We start from the raw sequence: 22,783 nt of genomic DNA, 5'->3' as shown, positions 1-22,783 counted from the left end.
CAACAAGCATCTGTATATCTTTTTTTCTTCAAATTATTACTAAATTATTACTAAACTTTGGTTATTTTTGTTCCTTGAACAATTTCTGAACAAGCCATCACCCCCATTTAAATAAATTGGCAGTTTAGCAAAATATTTTGTGTTATCTTGTTAAGTGGCCATTCTGAAGTGGTCTTTACAACAGCTTTGAATTTTTAAAACAGATGTGCTGTACTGAACAGTTGATATGAATAACTTGCACTCTGCAGGATGTCCTTGATGCGTCTTCACAGCTTTTCAGTAACAAAACAAGCAAAACCAGATTTGGTATACCATGATTTTAGAGGAATTCTTTGGCTGTTGTAAAAACAAGATGCAATAAGCAAATGTCTTGTGCATCAAGAAATGTATTAGTCTGCTGATACTGTTTGCAGTAACTAGTGTTGGTATTTTTTGGTTTGTTTTTGAAGGAGCGAACATCAATGCTCAAACAGAAGAAACACAAGAAACTGCTCTAACTCTGGCTTGCTGTGGAGGTTTTTTGGAGGTTGCCGATTTTCTTATTAAAGCAGGGGCAGATATAGAGCTTGGTTGTTCAACACCTTTGATGGAGGCTGCTCAAGAGGGTCACTTGGAGTTGGTTAAATATTTATTAGCTGCAGGTATGGAATAATTCTGTTAACTATTTTTATAGACTCAGTGTATCCTTATAGGAAAAAAAAAAATCTGTTTTCACATTCATTACGCTTTTGATTAGCAGCTTTATTAAGTTGGTTGCAAAGGCTTAACCTTAAATAATGTACTGATTGGAACCTAATTTAGTTTTAAGACTTGGTTGGTGTACCTTTCCTTGGAACTGAAGTCCTAGGTTTTTTCCTTTTAATTACCTTAGCGTATGGCTAAGTCATTAAGTAATTTCAAAGCTGTTGTAATTCAGGGGAAGAAGTTAGGTTTGCTACCTGATCTCGTAAAAGATTATAAAGAGAATTGCATATCTTCTGTAACGAAATCCACAAAGCTTACATGCTTGTTAATACTGCTTTAGGGGCTAATGTGCATGCAACAACAGCAACAGGTGATACAGCACTGACATATGCGTGTGAAAATGGCCATACTGACGTAGCAGATGTCTTACTTCAGGCAGGTGCAGATCTGGTAAGTAATTTCCTTCTTAAAAAAAATTATATAAAGGAAATACAGTGATTAATGTGTTTAATTTCATGTTCACTGCTTTTAAAACAACTTTTAAACCTTCTTTTAACTAAGTAAAAACTAGGGATGGCATTCTGATAGCTGTTAGGCTGTTCTGTTATCTGGGAATGCTTAGGTCACAAGGAGAACTTTGGCAGTTGTCTAAAGCATTTTCAAACCCTGGCAGTTGCATGTGCAGGAAACCAGGAGATCCTTTTCTTTTTGTCATGTGCAGTGTAACTTAGAGTTGCCGAGCTGGTTATGCTTTAATACTTACATTTGAAATTTATTCTGTTCTCTAAGCAGTAGACAGTTGACAGTTTTCTTCTTCTAGTGAGATCTATTTGGTGTACTGTCAGTTTATTTTTTGCAGTTGGGCCAGCTTGTACACCAGTAGGTTATCGAAAAGTAAAATTAAGCATGACAAAACACATTTTCTTAATTTATAGTAACCATTCTGTGCTTGAAAGCTTCTTATCCAGGAGTCTTAGACCTGTGCAATCGTGGGTAGGTATTCTCCTCTGTCTAGAAGATATACCATGTTGCAGTATTGTTAAAAAATTTAGTGCCTGTAGGCTGTCAAATACTAAACAGAAATCTTCCATACCTAGTGTTTTCCAATTCAAAAAGCAAAATTTACTTATATACTTCTGTGTGTCATGCTTCTGAATTTTGAATACCAAGTGTTTGTTAATTTGCTCTAGGAGCATGAATCAGAAGGTGGAAGAACTCCTCTCATGAAAGCTGCAAGGGCAGGTCATGTTTGCACTGTTCAGTTCTTGATTAGCAAAGGTAAGTATTGTGTGAAGGTTAACAGAGCTGCCCTAACTTAAGGGCATATGTCAGTGCTAGTACCATGGATTTGATTAAAATACTGTACATATTTCAGTGATTCTCACATAGTAATCTCCTCTGGTTTCTGGTGAGATGAGTGGAAATTCAGCGAACTCTTAAAAATAGTTGCATTCCATTGTCTAATTCCTAATAACACAGCAGTGGGTTAAAAAAAAAAAAGCTGCTCCTGGTGCAGCTTTTGAGCACCATATTTTTTCAGAAGTTAAATTTCAAGTCCTTGCGTGTTTCAGCATTTCAGTTATCACTTGCTCTGTGTTGTCACAGCTGTCAGCTGCAGCCTTATGTTACTGTTGAATGCGTAAAATTGGTACAGACCTCAGAACTGCTGTTTTCTTTCTCAGCACCAGTTTTTCCTCATACCTGGTGTTGGAGACCTAAGGCTTCCAGTACAGAAAGAAGCAGAGATGCAACTAGTCTGCTTTCTGATGACTAGTTAAAGTAATGCATCAAGTCATTTGTAAAAAGAGGCATCACTGGAAAAAAACTGCTGACACGCTTAAAAGCCAGCAGGTTCTCCTACTGTGTAAAGTTTAATACATGTGAATGTATCAGAACAATGAGTTTGAGTGCTAATTGCAGGTAGTTTTGCTGTTGTTCTTGGAAGTACCTGTAGTAAGGGTCAAATTCTGAAGCTGTTACCTAATGAGATGTTAATTCAGTGACTGTCAATTTAAATGGACTTCTGATCAAAGTCTGGCTCAGTTTTAGTGTATCAGTTTCAAGACCACAGCCAAAGAGAAAGCATTTTTCATTTTGTGGGTTTTTTTATATTTTTATTTTCCCCCATTCCTTAAATAATCTTTGTGCTCTCTTTTTCAAGGAGCAAATGTGAACAGGACCACTGCTAACAATGATCATACAGTGTTATCACTGGCCTGTGCTGGAGGTCATCTGGCGGTTGTAGAGTTACTGCTAGCTCATGGTGCTGATCCTACACACAGATTGAAGGTTTGTCACTCCACTGCTTTATTTTATTCTGAGTGAGTGAACAGCTGTGTGATGCTTAACTGCCTGCTGCTTTAAATCATAACACAGTTGTGAGGTCATAGTTGAATGAAAACTAAAATACTGATATTTTTCTTTAAATTATTATTATTGGTTTTTTTTTGTAGAGTTTTTAAGTTTAGTTGTGGACTTACTGCAGTTGGAATATTTAAGTTTTTATGTATTTTGTTGGGTCTGTCAAAACATTTCAACATTGTCATGTTCTGATTATACTCTTTTCTAACACTGTGATCTTTGCCTCTTCAGGATGGATCAACTATGTTAATAGAGGCAGCGAAGGGTGGTCATACCAGTGTGGTGTGTTACCTTCTAGACTACCCAAACAACTTACTTTCTGCTCCTCCACCTGATGCTACTCAGCTGACCCCGCCATCCCACGATTTAAATAGGGTAAGAATTAAGGACTAGTGGTTTGATCTGTGGGACTTCGTATTTCTTCTTGCAACTTAGTCAAAGTTGAAACATTTGAAAGAGTCAGGTGTGTCACTTCTACACTACTGAACTGTAGGGAACACACTGAAAATCTGAGCTGTTGTAAAGATGAGGGTTCTCTAAGCATTCCTGTGTAGTCCTTCTGTTCTTATTTAAAAAAAAAAAAAAAGCCAGCAACTGAAATCAGCTTTAGTGAGGCTGTTATTTGTAGTCTGCTGTGGCTTGTATTTGCTTTGTTGGAGTGTAGCATATAGAGATGAGTATTCTTACCCAAGTTATTTCCTAGGTTATGAATTTGAAGCATGTAGAAGCTAGATGATTTTGTTAACTGTTGAACTCAGCATATTTAAACTGTCTTAAATGTTGTTAGTTACCACAAACATCTGCTTTTCTAACAGGTTTTGTTTACCTTCTATTGAACTGTCACTAGATTGGGGTATGAGAAAAATAATCTATTAGTATCCAACATTTTAGGCTCCTCGTGTACCAGTGCAGGCGCTGCCCATGGTCGTCCCACCCCAGGAGCCTGACAAACCCCCTGCTAATGTCGCCACAACCCTTCCCATCAGAAATAAAGGTCAGTTTTAGTTCTGGAGCTTATTTTCTGAATAGAAGATTTAGGTTGCACTTATAGCCAAGTAGTTCCTATGAAAAGTGTTAATGGATTCAGTCAAGCAGAAACTGTAAATTTTTTTTTAGGATTGCTTATATGCTAAGTATCAACTCAGTCATCTAACCCTTACCACAAAGTGTCAAGAAATCTGCCTAAGTAAAAACATTAAAGCATATATTAATCTGGCATACCGGACTGAAACAGAATGTCACCCAGAAAGCTCTGTAAATTTTCTAGTCTAATTTGTAGACATTGTTAAGCTCCATATTGTAGTTGATTGGGTAACTTGTGTTTTCTTAAGATAGTAGTCTTGGAGTGGGTTGGACTAATGTGACTGAAGGCGGAATTTCTTATGCTATAAAATACTTAGTCTGATATGGCTCAGTCCTTCTAGGTCTAAATTTGCATCTATTTTGAGGATCACCATTTTGAGAATATACACTTTCTGTACTTCAGAAGTCTCTTCCAAAACAGTTTTTTTGTTTGTTTTTTTTTTTTTTTTAAATCAAGGATCAGCAATAGTGCAAATACAGGCGTGCATGTTATAAAATTAATACTGTGTGTACACTTGTATTGTTCTGGAAATACAGCAAGGATCTCTGGAAGAAACTGGGCACCACCACTGGCTCAAATCCTGAGTTTTCATTTGCCTTTCACCCTTCAAAATTAACAGATTGTTCTTTCTTCAACTGGTATGGCAGACCATGTCAGCTGTATTACCGTGGACTTCTTCATAAAAGATGTATTGGATTAGTCCATCGCTCGTTCTTACAGGAAGGCTGAATTATTTGCCTTGCCTGGGCGCAGAGCTGAGTTTTGACACATGCAAAATCGTGTCTGCTATGGATAACATGCAGTTGCTAAACATACCCTGTTAGGTCATGTTAAATATAAATGACTATCCTAGGTTCTAGCACTGTTTGTCAACTGGGCAAAGCTGGATACCTGTAGCGAAAGGATTCAGTGTTCCTAGAAAGTATAATACTTCCTAAAATGTACCACACTGCTCAAAAAACTGGTAGCCTAGAAAAAAAGATGTTTTTGCATCACTTTTGCTGTGCGTCAGGGATGTAACGGTACATTTGTCTTAACACAATACCAATTCCAAAAGATCAAGTGAAGAGACAGCATGTTCTACCCTTTTGTTTTCATTTATCTCGTAGCACCACTTGATAACAGCGGCTCTTGAGGCAATCACTTCATTTGGCAAAAGTGTAACGGTAGCTGGATTAAATATGTCAGCATAGCATAGGGGTTATTTGGAATGTATGTGCAGTAATCTGTACTGTTAATTTGCGTTCTGACTGCTGTGTTAAAGTTGATAGTGAAAGATACAGTTTCCATTGAGGACTGTACGAGTACTTTCTGACCTTCTGTGGGTGCTGTGTCTCAGTGCATTTAGCATCCCAACAGTAGCTCTATAATGAGGATGCCATTCATATGCACTTCCATTGGTTCTGAGGGGGTTTCTTTTTCACACAGCTGCTTCTAAACAAAAGTCCAGCAGTCATTTGCCAGCAAACAACCAGGATGTACAGGGTTACATCACCAATCAGTCTCCAGAGAGCATTGTAGAAGAGGCTCAGGGCAAGTTGACAGAGCTGGAGCAGAGGATAAAAGAAGCCATAGAGAAGAATGCTCAGCTGCAGTCCTTGGAATTGGCACACGCTGACCAGCTCACCAAAGAGAAGATTGAGGAGCTGAACAAAACGAGAGAGGAACAAATTCAGAAGAAACAAAAGATTTTGGAGGAACTGCAGAAAGTGGAACGAGAGTTACAGCTGAAAACTCAGCAGCAGCTGAAAAAGCAATATCTAGAGGTAAAAGCGCAAAGAATTCAGCTCCAGCAGCAGCAGCAGCAACAGTCTTGCCAGCACCTGGGACTTCTGACTCCTGTTGGGGTAGGAGAACAACTCTCAGAGGGAGACTATGCACGATTACAGCAAGTGGATCCCGTCTTGCTTAAAGATGATCCTCAGCAAGCTGCTGCACAGACGGGTTTTGCACCAATTCAGCCTCTGGCGATGCCACAAGCTTTGCCTCTGGCAGCAGGTTCCTTACCTCCAGGGTCCATCGCAAATCTTACAGAACTGCAAGGTGTTATAGTTGGACAGCCAGTATTGGGCCAAGCACAACTAGCAGGGCTGGGGCAAGGAATACTGACAGAAACACAGCAAGGGTTAATGGTAGCCAGCCCTGCTCAGACGCTCAATGACACGCTGGATGACATCATGGCAGGTGGGTTTATATTGTTATGAGCAGGTATAATATTTGCTTAACCAGTTGAGGGTATGTCAGCTTTTTTTGTGTGTGCGTGTGTGTTTATGTATTCCTGCTAGCTCTACAGCAAAACCACTAGCCTGTTTCCTGTGTTTAGGATCTCAGAATTAGTTTTAACTTCTCAATTTGCAGCCTTGCCTTTCTTTTTGTTGTGCTATACTGGTGCCCTTTTGTCAGGTTGGTATGTCGGAAGTTGCATTTTTAACATTTTGTAGTTTGGGAGGGGTGTGCTAAAGATTAACAGCTGTATTTCAGTCTGTAGCTTAGGAACAGCATCACAACAATACTGTTTGTTTGTACTCTAAGCTAGTAGCTGAGAACTGTCTTGGAGCGCTCAGAGCAGGCTTTGAGCTACAGCATCTCAAGCCTACAACTTGTAGTGAATGTAGGCCTGTCTGCTGAATGAAAGGTGCTTGGTTGGCCCAGAATAATGAACCATTAGGAAACATTTACATTTACTTGGGGGAAAAAAAAAAAGTAATTGTAATATATGTTTGCTGTTGGTGGTTTTTTGTTGTTGTTTTTTTTTTTTTTTTTTAAGTACATTCCTGAAAATTGCTGCTTCTCCAATTAAAAACAAATTGAGCCCTGCCAAGTTTTTCTGAATTACTTTGGAGATTCCTTGGATGTGTTGAGTCAGTGGTTTAAGGCCTTAAAAATTAGTTGTTTAAAATAATAGGATTTCAGTACCATAGGGAACGTGAGCTTCTAGTGTTGATTCTCTTTATGCATGCTTTAGTTGGATGCCCCTGTTCATGTTAAATAGCTGAAATGCTCATTTTGAGTACCTACCTAAATACAGACCGACTGTTAACGAATATTTAAAAAATAATAAATACATCAGCATTTCCCCTGATTAAAAACTTGTTGATGTTTTTGTGAAACAGATGAATGTTTGTTTTTAGAAGTGCTGTCTGTCTTGACAATTCTTCTCTGTAAGGAGACTGTAGGGCTAAGGCTCTGTGCTGGGATATGAACTGGAGCATAGACAGGTCTCTTAAGAACATGTTAGTCCAAAGGTGCAGAGAAGTGGAGATATTCCTGCATGTACTGCAGTGTACTGAGTGGAGAGAGTGTGGTGCACAGTGAATAGTGGATTTGGTAATTATGTAAAAGACTACATGGTGATTGTTTGATATAATTGGAATGATGCTTTTCAAGTTGTGACTAAAATTAGACTTCTAATGAGTAACCCAATGTTCAGGCAAAGCCTCCTAAAAGATTCCTAAAACTTATGGGAGCTACAGAGATTCTCTTCGGAAAACCTAATGTTGGAGTTTAAGCCTAGGTACAAAGATTGAAAGCTGTCAGTGAATAAATATCTGACAGGAGACATGAGAAGGTAGATAAAGCTACTTGCATTGTGATAATGTGCACTGATGGTACTGGGATACCTACCACTACCAGCTACTTGATTCCATAGAGAGAACAAATACCATTTGTGGTTATGTGTGGAGATAGTGAGCAATATGCTTTCTTTTAAGTGTAACATAGACTTTCATTTAGAATGCACTTGCTATGTGTTTAACTGCATATAACATTCTGAGGATCTCTGATTTTAGGTCAGGTGGCATATACCCAAATGCTTGTTCATGCCTTTTTCTGAAAGTCAGATATTTCCAATGTACATTTGAATGAATGTTTTTGTACTCTTTAGTCACAGTTCTTACTATGTGCAGGTACACGTGCAGTTGAGGATCAGTTCTAAATTGTGTTGACAGGTATTTGTGGTAAGTCTGTTAGAAGCTGTACACATGCAGTTTCACCTTGAGTCTGTCAAATGGCTTATTTTAAAGTGAGCAGATGCAGCCCTGGCTGTACAACTCTAGCAGCTTGATTTCACACATCAGATTTTAGTGTGGAGGTGAAATGGGCTCAATGTAACACAAAATGTTTAGGGAGCGGCTACGTATTTTTTCTGTAGCCTTCTATAATGCTTCTGTGGGACCCCTGTGGAGTATTCCCGGAGGTACAAAGCCTTGTTTGCAGCACTGGGTGAATTCTGGAATAGGAATAGCACTGGAATAGGCTCCCCACGGAGGTGGTTGAGTCACCATCCCTGGATATGTTTAAAAACTGCCTGGATGTTGTGCTCAGGGACATGATCTAGCTGAGGGTTGTTAGCGTTAGGTTGTGGTTGGACTCGATGGACTCTTTAAGGTCTCTTCCAACCTAAGCAATTCTGTGATTCTATGAATTCACACTGGTTACAAAGCAAGGCTGTCTTCTGATTGTAAACTTGATTGATGTACACTTGTAACTAGTGTTCATCTCTGTGCTTAATTGTTTGCAAATTATTAGTTTAATTATCCAATTTTAAGTGCTTGTTTAAAGCAAGTCAGGTATGCAAATGCTGGTATTAGAGGCTGGGATAAAATAATGTTGCTGTAATAGTCAAGTGCTTAGTTGTTAGATCACCTCTAGAATGTTGAAGTGTGATTCCTTGTTGCTAGAGTAGGTCATTGATGTTGTTAGGGCTCTACAGGATCAGCCTGGGAACACAGAATATACTGACTTAAGAGTTCTAAGAGGTGGTTTTATGTTTTTAGTGTTTTTGTTGTTGTTTGTGGGTTGTTTTGTTTTTGTTTTATTTTGTTCTATGTTGTTTTATTTGGAAAGAAAGAAACAGGACAAGTTGAAAAAGTGAATATTCAATTACAACTCCTGCTGGAACTGATGACAAGCAAAGGGTTTGCTCTTCGACTTCAGATGTCAGTACAAGTCATTTGCTTGCAATGAGTTTGGCAAATAGATGTATTTATTGACCATGGAAAAGGGTTAGTTAGGAAACTCTTCAATGAAAATGCAGCAAGTGATGTGCAAAGAATTAAAGAAAATAATTCCTTGTTTTAATGATAAACTTTTGTTAAGGTACATGGTTGTTTTTCAAGAAGTGTAGTGCAAGGTGTTGCATCTGGGTTGTGACAATGCCTGCTATCAATACAAGCTGGGGGACAAAAGGACAGAGCACAGTCCTGCTGAAACAGACTTGATGGTACAAATGAATAGGAAGCTGGACATGAGTCAGCAGTGTGCCATCCATATCCTGGGCCACATCAAAAAAAGTGTGATCAGCAGGTCAAGGGAGGTGAGATCTCACCTGGAGCATCCAGATGTGGAGTCCTCACTACTGGAGAGACATAGACCTGTTGGAGTGCATCTAGCAGAGGGCCACAAAAAATGATCCGCCTACAAGAACGGGCTGAGAACTGGGGCTGTTCAGCGTGGACAGGAGAATGCCCCAGGGAGACCTGAGAGCTGCCTTTCAGAGGGCTGAGAAAGGGACAGACTCTTTGACAGGGTCTTTTGTGATAGTACAAGGGGATGTGGTTTCAAACTAAAAGAGGGGAGATTTAGACTGGATACGAGGAAGAAGAGGTAGCTGAATCACAGGAACAGGTTGCCCAGAGAGATGGTATAAGCCCTGTCTCTGGAGACGTTCAGGGCCAGGCTGGATGGGGCTCTGAGCAAGCTGATGTAGCTGTAGGTGTCTCTTTGTCTTCGCCAGGGGCATTGGACTAGATGGTCTTTAGAAAAGTCCCTCCCAACTTAAACAACCGTGTATTCTATGATATCCAGTAGCAAAACCTCACAAAAAAAAATTCAGGAGCCTTGAAACACTTGATATTTTACTTTCTGGAAGCTGCCTTCTGAGTTGAGTCAGTTATAACTACCGAAATTAACACACAGGAATCACATCAACTGTAAGTTGTGTCACGGTGTTAATAAGACTAGTAGCTGGTACTGTACTGAACTAAAGCACAGATACTCTTGAAATACTGTAACTGCGACCTAGTTGCAAAGATGTGCTATCCCAGCCATATAGTAACTCATGTTACTCAAGGTGTAATGTTGAAGTGTGGTGTTTCAGGTGAACTGGTTTAGCTGTTTATTAACTGCAGATTAAGCTCGTTGGCTGCTGTGTTTCATTGCTCAAGACTAGTATGAAAACCTTTTGGCTTACTGTGTCCAAACAAATACAGCAAGTTGTCAGTAAAGATTTAGTTTGTTGTCATTGGCACATTGATGAAAAATTTGAACTCTGCATAGATGATGTTCTAAGAAGCACAATCCAAATTGTTATCCATAAAAAGTAGTGTCTTGTCTCAGTGGGTACTTGAGGGTTATGGATAGTGTTATTTGTGTTATTGCTGAAGCACATTCGAGGTGGATTTAACATGAGAACTATAAGTCACCAGGCATATTGATGGACTCTTCTGTTATCATTCATAAAACATTTATATATGATTTGTATGATTTGTGGAAAGAGATGTTGGCTTTTAAATACGTCTTTCCCCTATGGCTTCTTTCCGAGACTTTCCCAGTTAGCTTGATTTTTATTTTATTTATGTTTTTAAATGTGAACGTTTAATAGTAACTGCTGTAATAAAGTGTGTGTTCCCCAGCCCCAGTATCAGGGCTCCTGCAGGAATCTTAGCAAATACCATGTGCTTCTGTAACAGGGTAAACTGCTTTCATGTGTGGATTATTTGATGATCATGCTTTTATGTTATATGATTTAAGCTACTTTAGTTAGTTTCCAGTTGATTTCACCATCTTTCTCTGGTCAGTTTGAACTGGATGGGAGTGCTGAGGATCACGATTATCTTTTTTTCATCATTCCATTACTGTTTTACTATGATTGAGCTTTCTCCTTGAAGTTGGAGAAAGAAGGTGAACTTGCTATTTTTTTTTCCTAATTTTTTCCTAAATTATTCATTATGACTGTGTGTGTGAAGATGGGAGCAGGAGTTCTAACACATTCTTGTCATTGTCTATGAAACAAATTGGTTGCTACATTATTAGGTTATATCTCTACAGCAAGAATAAGGAGTGAGATGAGGTCAAAGTAAACCTTCACAGGAAGTTATTAGATTACAGTCCCTTGTTCTGTACAGTGCAGAGCTCCTTTAAGCCACGGTTTTTGGCCTTCTGTATCATGAGTATTTTGGCTCAGCATCAGCATGTTCCTTTTAGTTCATACCTAGTGTGATTTTTCTTGTAAGATGAGAGCACTCTTGTAAGAGTTTTCTTGTAAGATGAGAGCTCTGATATTAAGATCAGCACAGCTTGTGACATGATCAAGTCTTAAGTAGTAGGTGAAGTATACATTGTATGCTCAAAGTTGATGTTTTTGTTTCCTTTCAGTGGCACTTATTGGCTTCTTTAATGATATTTGTTATAGGAAGTCCAGAAATAAAAGCAAAAATGTACTAAAACCACTGTGTTGCAGAGAAGTAGTACACAGATTGGCACGTTGCAGTAAAACTTGCACGGCATCTGTTGAAAAAGTTACCCCTCCCAACTAAACGTAGGAGCTAAATAAGCATGGCTGGTAATGTGGGATGTGACCGATTACTAAACCTATTTGAACAATAAGTGTGACATCAGAAGTTGGGGAGAAAGGGATGTTATTTCAGTATTCCTTAAGATTACTCGGTGGAGTGTATTCAGTGAATGCTGACGATGTGGAAACCATATTTCTTTCATTTTGCAGCTAAAGGTCCTTTTGTGAACTTGACGGGCAAAACATATAACCCTTCACTTCCTCCTTTGCTGTTGACATTTGATAAAGGCTTGTAAAAAAAAAAAAAAAAGAAGAAAAATTGTGGAGGAAAAACATTAGATTACTTTGAAGAAAAGCAAATAGAAAAACTGGAGTTTCTTTCCCCCAAATGCTGTTGTGGTGTCAAGTTCACTTGGTAGTTGTAACTATTATGCTGATGAAATGAATTTAAGGGACGTGTGACTTTGTGTCATGTCAATACTCTATCATCAACTGTAAGATGATATTACCTTCTGCTGCTTATCCTAATCTCTTTGACCAAAGTCTCTGCAAAATGGCTGTTAAGCTGCTTCTTCACTGATTTCAACAAATTCTTCTATGTGAGCAACCTGATGCTAGCTCTGCTGCTTCTTTGTGATGTTTGTGGGGGGACTAGGGGAAAGTAGATGGACTTCTACATGAGAATCCTTAAACGGTTTTAAGAAAAAATGCACAGATAATTGTTGCTTCAACTTGTTCTGCGGTCCAGCTTCTGAAGGTATGGAATTCCTGGTACAAATAATGACTGACTTGCAGGAAAAGTTTTGATATTTAAAAAAAAATTGGTTTTTTTTTGTTTGTTTGTTTTTTTCGGTGGGCATTTAGAGAACATGACAGTCTGATATGTACATATTTATTTGGCAATCTGATATAGTTATGAGAGTTCAAAAGGTGGATTAAATGTGTGGAAAAATGCACATTTCTGAATATTTGAAATATTTGAGCAGTTCTTACCCACTGTTGCTTTTACTGATTGTAATTATTCTGTTCAACAGCAGTGAGCGGAAGAGCATCTGCAATGTCAAACACTCCTACCCACAGCATTGCAACTTCTGTCTCCCAGCCTCAGACGCCAACTCCAAGTCCTATCATTTCTCCTTCAGCCATGCTACCGATTTACCCTGCTATAGATATTGATGCCCAGGTAAGCCTTCCACTGTCACTGCAGCACACATGTGAAGCTATTTTCTTTCTGTATTCTGAATAATTCATTTATAGGAAACAGCTCTGTTGTATAATGAGACTTGATTAGCTGATTGTAGAAAGCCTGTACAACTCTCGGGAAAGTTGCAGCCCAGTTTCTTCTGTGTTCTAGCTGAACAAAAGAGAAGAGCCTTGTGTCACTAAACATTTGTATTTCTCATTTCTTCAATGAGTGAATATGAGCAACAGGGTAGAAAAAAATTAATATTTTGGAGGCTGACTTCTGAAAATGAAAACTAGGCTAAAAATCTCTTGCACAATTATTTTGCACAGTTGTGCTTTGAGTTGTTGGCCAGTGTCCCCCTTGCCTCCTCCCAGGCCTGACAGAAGTATGAAAGTATTGCAAAAATATCTTCAAAAATGATGTATTTCAAGAGTCCTCCCTCTCAATAATGAAAAGGCATATCCGTATTGAAAATCATTTTGAAAGCAACTGCTGTTTGTTGATTTGGGGCTATTAAACCATCAAAGGAAAAAAAAAAAGTGTGTACTGCTTTTTTCTATTATCTATTCTGCGTATTTCTATTTGCATAGTTCTAGACCATAGAAAAAGTAACCAAGATGATAGGGCTAAGTTACAAGCAGTGTGGAGATGAGTAAGTATGAACTGTTGTAGACTGCAAGAGGAGATTATTGTGGACTGGGGAGAGAAATCTCTGGGAAACCAGTTCTAGTTAGTTCAGCTGCTTATGGAGATTGACTTGATTTCTGCTGTGACTGCAGATCAAATTCTTCCCATAACCTGATGTGTCTCATTGCTAACTGGTAGACAGCAATACACGTCAGTACTGAGTTTGGTTGCCAGCTACCCTCAATCATAATAGAGTAAAGCAAAACTAAAACTATGCTCACACAGAAATCTGCTCTTGAGGAATCTTTTTTTCAATATCTCAGCAGAGCAAACTAGAGGTAGAATTCTGTTTCTAATTTGAACATTGAAAAAAAAATGAGGTGATCAGTAAACAGGGCTTAAGTTTTGCATAGTTCTTATTTCATTATAGATGCAGTTGTGTTTGTGCTAGCGTGAACATGACAGAAGTTGTACTTGAAAAAGGAAGAATTTATATTTGTAATGATTTCTTTTTCAGACTGAGAGTAATCATGACACAGCATTGACGCTTGCTTGTGCTGGTGGCCATGAAGAGCTAGTACAAACACTGCTAGAGAGAGGAGCCAATATTGAACATAGGGACAAGAAAGGTAGGTATCTCACCATGGCAATACAGACCCACTCTTGTCTTCCACTTTAACATAGTAAATAAATGTGCAGTAAGTATAGTTTTTGTGTGAAGCTTTTAGCTTGCTTTCTTGATGATTTAACATAAGTTGCTTAATTTGAAGTTATGAATGTGGATTCTTCAAAAACATCCTTTTTCATTCTAGGATTTACTCCACTTATTTTGGCTGCTACAGCTGGCCATGTGGGTGTTGTTGAAATCTTACTTGATAATGGAGCTGATATTGAAGCCCAGTCGGAGAGAACAAAGGACACTCCCTTGTCCTTGGCTTGTTCAGGAGGGAGACAAGAGGTGATGTAAAACTATAAGTCTTGAAGAGCAGGTTGTAGGTTGTATATTGTCTTTATTTTACAGAACAGTTACAGTAACTTAATACATGGTGCTGTTTCAGATGATGTTTTAAAAAAAAAAAAAAAAAACACACTTAGAGATTAACATACTTGAAGCTACATATTGCAGTGTTGGATTTAAAAAAGATGTTGAATGGGCCAGAGGAATGTCAGCAGATACAAAAGAGTAGCTGCGAGTGACAATTATGTGTTCTTGATTCAGGAGAGAAGACCTTCTAGCTAGCTACCTCATACAGGAAAGATGAATTTAGAGTAATCTTTTTACAGATTTGAGATATTTGTCTCTCTCAAGTAGTGTTTCTTGGGGAAATACATCCTGTTTTTTTTTTTTTTTTGAATGGCTTTTGCAAAAGGATCGGAAAAAAACTGGGCCTTAGGCAGTTGTGAAGATACTAGGGTGTACTTTCCTGCTGCAGTTTAGTTCTGACAGCTTGTTTGTCCTGTGATTTCAAGGCAGAATGTTGTAATTGAAAAACTCTTGGCTTCAGCTGTGTATGATCAATCTAAGTATGTTTTGTGCTTGGAAGCCTGAAATTGAGCCAATGAGACATTACTGTTCTGGAGATAACTCAGTGAGTTTTCATCTCAGTGTTCATTTTGACTCATTTTGGCACAAAGTTCAGTTTCCTGACAAGACTTCTGCATTAACTTGCTTGCAGAAAATAAACTTCATGTACAATATACAATGCTGGGAATTACTTGAATTATAAATAGATCTGTAAGGAAGGCATCATGTAAAAATTACTTTTTGTTGTTAATGTGATGCAAATGTTAATTTCTCTGGCTCCTGTGAGAGACTTATGTACAGTCTACAACAATCTGATGTTGTGTTGTAAACAGCAAATGAAAGATAAAAGCATGAAACTTCTTGGTTGCTCCTCAGCTTTGGTTTGAAGATGAGTTTTTAACTTGATAATGAACTGAATGTGACAGTGGGAAGACAAAAAGCAAGACTATTTTGTATGCTTCTTTTGAACTGTGTTTTTTTTTGTTGTTGTTGTTGTCTTAAAAATGGCTGAAATAACCAGAAAATTGGGATAAATTTATTTGTAATGCAGTTTGGTGTAAGTCTTTTAGACATGTCAGTGAGTGGTTGTAACTGATATTAAATGACTTTCACATGGGTTTTAGGGTCATAATTTTAGTCTCAGCTTTCACAGAGGCCAAGAGTAGAGTGAAGGAAACGAACAAAATCACTGTCTTTACACTGGAAGATGTTAACAGTACGTTTAGGGTTCTGAAAGCATTGAATAGATTTGTATCAGATAGACTTGTAAGTTTGAGAGAAAACCAGATTTTATTTCCTAAAATACTGCAGGTGGTGGAGTTGCTTCTAGCTCGAGGGGCAAACAAAGAGCACAGGAATGTTTCGGATTATACACCTTTAAGCCTTGCTGCTTCTGGTGGCTATGTGAACATTATCAAGATTCTGCTAAATGCTGGGGCAGAAATCAATTCCAGGCAAGTTCCCTTTTCACTTCTTCGTGGTATTCGCCCTTTTCCAAAAGGCTTTCTGGGCAACTAAATTGAACAAGTTGGCTTGTGCTTACATAATAAATAAATATCCGTGTAATTGTCCTGTTTGTCATAGACTTCAGGTAGGAAGGAAGGATTTTTGACTGTGCTTTTTCAGTGCTCGCTTAACTTCCGGTTCCTTCTGTATGTTTAGATAACTTCTGCCATGCGTCATATTATATCAGTCCTCTTTGATTAAAGGTTTAAAAAGCAAAGTATTTCTTTTTTCTCCAATTGGCCTGCTAGTTTGAAATTACTTCTGGGTTAAATAATAAAAAAAAAAAAGTGTGCATGTTTGTTTCCTGCCAGTAATTTAAAGAAAGATTGTGCTGTGTGTTTTCATCTATGTAACACCTCTTGCATACATTGAGTAGTTCAAATATGCATTGCACAAGTCAAATAAAAAGTTAAAGCAGAAGTTCCTCGTAAGAGTTGCCTTTAAATTTACAGCAGTTAAAAATCTAACATGCCTACGATGCTTTGAAATAGGAATACTTGTCCAAAATTGCTGGCAAGAACTTTCTGTGGTTTCAGTTGTAGTTGCTGTGTTGCTGACTTCCATTCTTGTTAAAAACTCTATTTTCTCTGTTTTTGTTGAAGTCATCTCAGAAATGTGATTGCGACTTAAACTCCTTTATTGTTTCTTCTTTCAGAACTGGTAGCAAATTGGGCATTTCTCCCTTAATGTTGGCAGCCATGAATGGCCACACTGCTGCTGTGAAGTTATTACTGGACATGGGCTCTGATATAAATGCCCAGATAGAGACCAATAGGAATACAGCACTAACTCTGGCTTGTTTCCAAGGGAGAACTGAAGTGGTTAGCCTGCTCCTTGATAGAAAAGCAAATGTGGAACATAGAGCTAAGGTAAGAAGCAAATTGCTCTCCAAAAAAGAAATGCTTGCAAGTTATGACTTGTTATCATCTGATGGTTTTATTGCCCTTCTGTACGTGCCTCTTGGAAGTTAATTGGATGACCAAGGGTGGTGTCTGCTGCAGAGCAATTTCAAGTTTCTAATACTGTCTAGAAAATGTAAAAACAGTGGTTGTACTTCAGGAGCTAGCATTTATACAGATATACGAATCTTTGAAAGAAAAGCAATTCTTCTGAAGCTTTACTTGCTTTTCAAGTTAATGGATTGCTGTTCTTGTAAACTCCTGAAAATTAAGTATTTAACGAATTTAGAAAGTCACATTCTTAATATAGGTTGTACTTAAGGTCTGATCTCCTTGTCTAACTGCTTCTATCCATGGTGGTAACAGAGAACCGAAAGGAAGTGTGGGATTGTGAATGTCTGTCAGAAGTTCATGTGTCCCCCTTCACCTAGCCAGGCACTTTCTGGATGTTGCTGTGTAGCATGTCTTAATGAAGATTAAAAACAAAAGTGTGGTGTTCTTTTTAGCAATACTTATGCTGATTGTCAACTGTATAAGGTTGACTGTGCTATTTCTAAGATGCTGTGACATCAGCAGGCAAAGAACCTTCCTATCTCTGTGCAGCAGCAGGACACCTATGCACTGCGTTGTGCCTCCTTTTCTGTGCAGGTGTACATTTTCTTTCCTTTGAAATATTGGTAGTTTTTTCACAAAACTGGTCAGGTAGGAGAGGCTGTATGGCAGAACTTGAAATCCACTGCTGGAAGTAGAAATCAGTCCTGGTTCTTAAATGAACCCACCTCCCAGTTCTTTCACACGAATTGCTTGATTTTCCTGCGTGTTTTTCGTAGACTGGTCTCACGCCATTAATGGAAGCTGCTTCTGGTGGATATGCAGAAGTAGGCAGAGTTCTGCTGGACAAAGGTGCAGATGTAAATGCTCCTCCGGTACCTTCCTCAAGAGACACAGCTTTAACCATTGCAGCAGACAAAGGGCACTACAAATTCTGTGAACTTCTTATTAGCAGGTACTGTATTTTTGTAAGTGCACTGCTTAAAGAAAACAATCTCTAGTCTCTGTGTTGTAATATACACTATGTGATAGGGAATGGGAAGAGTTCTGTTAGACCATTAGTAATTATGTTTTCTGTTTAGATGAGAGTGTAAGTTGTGTTTGGTGTTCTAGTACTTGCTTTTACCTGTGTGGACTGCTAGGTTTTTTCCTGTGTTATGAACTTGTGAATGTTTCATGTGAAAGGTTTCATGTGAAGGTGATATTTCTTGTGGTTGCATCCCTGATGCCCTCAGTTTAACTGTCAGTGTTAAGTCCATTGAAAAGCAGATGTGCACAAAGCGCAAGTCTTAATGATTTCATCCGTTTGAGATTGCTGTGTGTACTTGGTGATCATAATTGTTGCTTGAACAATTTTTGGATGAGTCTCTTTCCAAGTAGCGGCACTGGCTGTTGGCTTGCACTCGCAACTTTACGAGTTGTTCTCAGCAAGCTATTGAGGGGTACGAAGGGGTGGAAGTTAATGAGGTAATTAGCAATGCTTCAGACCCAACTGACAAACAGTATGAGTCAGAGTATTAAAAATACGTTTAGTCTGAGTGTAGGCTTTTCACAGCATCAGAGAATCTAAAAATATTTCTGAAACTGAAGCTCTCTGTGAATGCATATGTTTTATGTAAAAATGATTGCTGAATTAGCCAATTTCTTTTAAGCGTTGCATGAACTTTTGCAAGACCTGTTGACATAAGTAACTAAAATCTTCTTCATTGTTTTGACTGAACGTTTGTTTTTGTAGAGGAGCTCACATTGATGTGCGTAATAAGAAGGGGAATACTCCACTGTGGCTGGCAGCAAACGGAGGGCATCTAGATGTTGTCCAATTACTAGTTCAGGCCGGAGCAGATGTTGATGCTGCTGATAACAGGAAAATAACTCCTCTTATGGCAGCCTTCCGAAAGGTAGAATGTGAAGTTTACCTTTGGTTTTGATTAATGTTGTCTCAATCATCCACAGGTAGTAGGAATAAACAACATAACTGATAAGCTGTGTTTTTAAAGATGTGACTTACTTGTAGTACTTGGCATTGAATTTTCATTTTCAAAAATAGATGTGCATGTCACCTGCATGACGTGTTAAATTCTAACAGAAATTCTCTTTATGGTTGTTTTACTGAGTCTGATTTTCATGGATCTGAGAACAAAAAACTAATGTATTTCTATGGAGATGTGGAATATGCAACAGAAGTAGAAAAACGATTTTAAAAATGAATTGTTATGCAAGAGAGGATGAGCATTTTAAAAATCAACTTTGAGTTAGCCCAGCTTGACTTCAGATGATTGCGTGTAGTTCAAGTTCAGTAGTAATTAAAAGTTGTTTATGACTGTAAGAATATACAACTGTAAGTAGCCAAAGCCAGATGTTAGAAAACTGACAAAAGGAAAAGATAAAAGTATATGAAAATATGACTATAAAGCCAGCATGAGAGCAGTACTTTAATTGCTTGTCTATTCCTTCTTTCAGGGTCATGTAAAAGTGGTGCGCTACCTAGTAAAAGAAGTAAACCAGTTTCCATCAGATTCAGAATGTATGAGATACATAGCAACCATTACTGATAAGGTAAGATTGTAAGAGAACGCTTCATAAGAAACAATACTGTGACTCAGCTTCAGAGTAGATGTTTTAAATACTATTTTGTTGACATGCTGGATTTCAGCCAAATGATGAGTCCATTTGGAAGTTTTCAGAAAAAAAAAAATTGGAAAAAATGGGAGCAAACAGCCTGTGTAACTTCATAAACCTTCGTGGTACGACAGTATTTCTTACTGTGCATGTCTGTTTTCAGGTGTTCTCCCTGTCATTGGTATGTATGTAATTGCCAGTGGCTGTGACCACTGGTCACTTGCATGATGAACACCCAGTGAAAGTAATTGCTGCTATGCAATTAATACAGGTCTATAATTATAATAATAGTAGAATGTTAAAATATTTCCCAGCTGTTTCAGGGAGAGAGTGGGGTGCTAAGTGTTGTTTTGTGAGGGCCTTTTAATTTGTGCAGTTCTTTCACCTTTCAGCCCATTTCTCCTTTAGTTTCATAAACACTTTGTCTTTACCAGGCATAGGTTATGAACTGTCTTTGTACCACTTTAAGCATGCTGAGATACTAATTATTGATTTCATGTTCTACCTGTTAATTGGACATCAGTTTGCAGAGGTGGGCATGAAAAGGAAATTTCAAGCTGCAGTGAAGGGTTGCATTGATAACAGTTTGCACTTGGGATCAAGAATGGAAGGAGAATTTCATCTGTGTTGGTGCCATGTCACTTACTACTCATGACTCAAAATCAGTAAATGAAACTCTTGCAGCTTATTTGCCAATGAGAGATTAACTTGGTATAATTATGGATGTTTTGTAATAGTATTGCACTGGAAGTAATGGAAAATGTTCTTTGTTTTCCTCCATTAAGTCTTCTTTCCAAATAAGGAAATCAGTAAATTAGTAGCATAAGCTTGAGAGTGTAGTTTCCAAATGTACACTTTTTAAAATGGAATGTTGATGTGCTTTGTTATTTTAGGAGATGCTGAAGAAGTGCCACTTATGTATGGAATCAATTGTTCAAGCCAAAGATAGACAGGCTGCTGAAGCCAACAAAAATGCAAGCATTCTTTTAGAGGAATTGGACTTGGAGAAGGCAAGTTAACAGTTTGGAGTTGGGAATATTTTTTTTTAATAAGATTACAGTTTCACATTCCTTCAAGACCAGTAGATCTGTGAATGTCCATACTGTATGTGAAATCAATATAGTTGGAGCATCTAGTTGTCCAGGTTACCTTTGTACCTTCATTTCTGACTTTTACTAAGAGAAACTGGGTTAAGATACTCTGATGTGACTATATTTCCTCTCTGTAAAATCCAAAAAAGGATTTTGAAGTATTTTTTTGTTGTTGTTGTTCAGTATACAGTAGGTGAGCATTTTGCAGTCATGTTGGTATGGAATTGGAGGTCTAAATTTAAATCCCATTTCGTGTCTTAAATAAAACAAAATATGTGGATAATATTCCTTGAAACCATAGTGTTGTAGAAGAGATGTTATTTAAAAAAAAAAAGCCTAAGTAGAAGTGTAGTGTCAAATGAGTGCACGTTTTATATCCAACCTAGCTAAAAACATGGCACATCCTAACCTTTGAAAGGGAAATGAGTGTGTTGGGGCAGTACTGCTAAGTCAAACATGGTAGTCTTAGAATCCTGAAAACATGTACTGGAAAACTCATTTAAGATGGTGCCCTCTATTTCTACATCAGCCTTCTGCTAACATGGGTAAACAATCTGTTTGGAAGAAGTAAATGTGAAAATATAGCTCAGAGAATTTAGCTGACTTTGTAAACGTGTTAGTCTAAAATGTAAGTTGTGCTTCTCAGGAAATGGAAAGGATTTGCTTTTTTTGAAATGCATGGAGCGCACATTGTAATGTGTTTTAATTTTAGCTGCGGGAAGAAAGTAGGAGATTGGCTTTGGCTGCTAAAAGAGAGAAAAGAAAGGAAAAACGGAGGAAGAAAAAAGAAGAACAAAGAAGAAAATTAGAAGAAATTGAAGCAAAAAGTAAAGAGAATTTTGAACTTCAAGCTGCTCAGGAGAAAGAGAAGCTGAAAGCTGAAGGTGATTTCAGTCACTTGCCTTATTTGTGAAACGTGCCAATGAGTTTTTATTTCCAGTCTTCCTGTGGCTTTTCTTGTCAAAACTTGAGTATAGTTATCTTTGTGACCTGCTGAGCTTTTAGTGGTTTACCTTGTCTTATTATCACTTCTGCGTCTTGTTACAGCTAAGGATTGCTGACAGTAGGTTCGGTTCAGTGAGACTTCAGGTTAACTTCACCACAGGAAATGTTTTCGCATGTTTTTACTTCCAGGTCCTATAAAACTGAAAACCAATTTTTTTTGCTCACAAACAGAATGATAATCTTGGTCCTGTAAAAAAAAAAAAAAAACACCTGGCAACCACAAAATTCTAAATGTGTTGTCCTGTCTATCCAAATATTGGCTGTTCTGTATCTTGTGGTGTTGAACTGCATCTTCCTTTGTATGCTAATGGTTTTCACTGACTGTTAGGTTGTACTGATAAGCTTCATATACTTGTTATTCCAGTAATTGCTTTTGTCTCTGTCTTTCCATGTCTGAATTTAGTTTCACTCTTAATGAATTTCTGCTGTGTTTATTCCAAGATCAGAATGAGATGCTAGATAAGTTAGAGTAAGCAAGGCAAGAAGCTCAACGATATGATATGTTTAGTAGTTGTACAGATACCAGCTTTGTTAGAGATTCTGCTTGATTCTTGGAGTATTTTGAAGTTGTTTGTGCAACATTTAACTTGATAAATGTTATTTGGAGCACAAAACTTTACAAGGTTTCTTGAAGTAGCTAAATTAGTACTGTTTTTTATTCTTTCACCAGATGATCCAGAGGTCCCAATGGAGCCTCCTAGTGCTACCACTACAACCACCATAGGTATATCTGCAACTTGGACAACTTTAGCAGGTTCTCATGGGAAAAGGAATAATACCATCACCACAACAAGCTCCAAAAGGAAAAACAGGAAAAACAAAGTAGCCCCTGATAATGTTCAGATCATATTTGATGACCAGCTCCCAATTTCTTATAACCAACCAGAAAAAGTAAATGGTGAATCTAAGAGCAGCAGTACTAGTGAAAGTGGTGATAGTGACAACATGAGGATTTCTAGCTGTAGCGACGAAAGCAGCAATAGCAACAGCAGCCACAAAAGTGACAATCATTCTTCCACAGCCGCTACTAACACACAGAGCAACAAAAAGCAGCCATCGGTTCTTGTTACTTGTCCAAAGGATGAGAGGAAAGCAGTTACTGGCAAATCATCCATAAAGTAAGTTGCTGTGAC

At 38.1% G+C, this 22,783-nt stretch overlaps 1 protein-coding gene across 5 annotated transcripts in view; it reads left to right on the top strand.

The window, feature by feature from the left end:
* The window catches only part of ANKRD17 (ankyrin repeat domain 17), an 80,912-nt gene that overhangs the window by 48,297 nt on the left and 9,832 nt on the right, over window positions 1-22,783 (top strand). For 2 of the 5 annotated variants that reach the window (XM_042872021.1, XM_042872019.1), the window contains exons 9-26: window positions 450-641; window positions 1,025-1,134; window positions 1,875-1,962; window positions 2,846-2,973; window positions 3,277-3,420; window positions 3,937-4,039; window positions 5,558-6,313; window positions 12,677-12,825; window positions 13,973-14,084; window positions 14,268-14,413; window positions 15,791-15,933; window positions 16,641-16,854; window positions 17,715-17,890; window positions 18,671-18,833; window positions 19,396-19,491; window positions 20,448-20,564; window positions 21,358-21,529; window positions 22,321-22,768. In XM_042872021.1, coding sequence (XP_042727955.1) covers window positions 450-641; window positions 1,025-1,134; window positions 1,875-1,962; window positions 2,846-2,973; window positions 3,277-3,420; window positions 3,937-4,039; window positions 5,558-6,313; window positions 12,677-12,825; window positions 13,973-14,084; window positions 14,268-14,413; window positions 15,791-15,933; window positions 16,641-16,854; window positions 17,715-17,890; window positions 18,671-18,833; window positions 19,396-19,491; window positions 20,448-20,564; window positions 21,358-21,529; window positions 22,321-22,768 — 3,457 coding nt within the window. The remainder of the gene's footprint in view (window positions 1-449; window positions 642-1,024; window positions 1,135-1,874; window positions 1,963-2,845; window positions 2,974-3,276; window positions 3,421-3,936; window positions 4,040-5,557; window positions 6,314-12,676; window positions 12,826-13,972; window positions 14,085-14,267; window positions 14,414-15,790; window positions 15,934-16,640; window positions 16,855-17,714; window positions 17,891-18,670; window positions 18,834-19,395; window positions 19,492-20,447; window positions 20,565-21,357; window positions 21,530-22,320; window positions 22,769-22,783) is intronic. The other 3 variants (XM_042872020.1, XM_042872023.1, XM_042872022.1) reach the window with 3 other exon arrangements.

The sequence above is a fragment of the Lagopus leucura genome, unplaced genomic scaffold (genome assembly GCF_019238085.1).
Source record: "Lagopus leucura isolate 7727_CA_CO unplaced genomic scaffold, USGS_WTPT01 Super-Scaffold_100004, whole genome shotgun sequence".
NCBI lineage: Eukaryota > Metazoa > Chordata > Aves > Galliformes > Phasianidae > Lagopus > Lagopus leucura.
The sequence above is the reverse complement of the archived record's forward strand: the minus strand, read 5'-3'. Positions and strand labels throughout refer to the sequence as shown.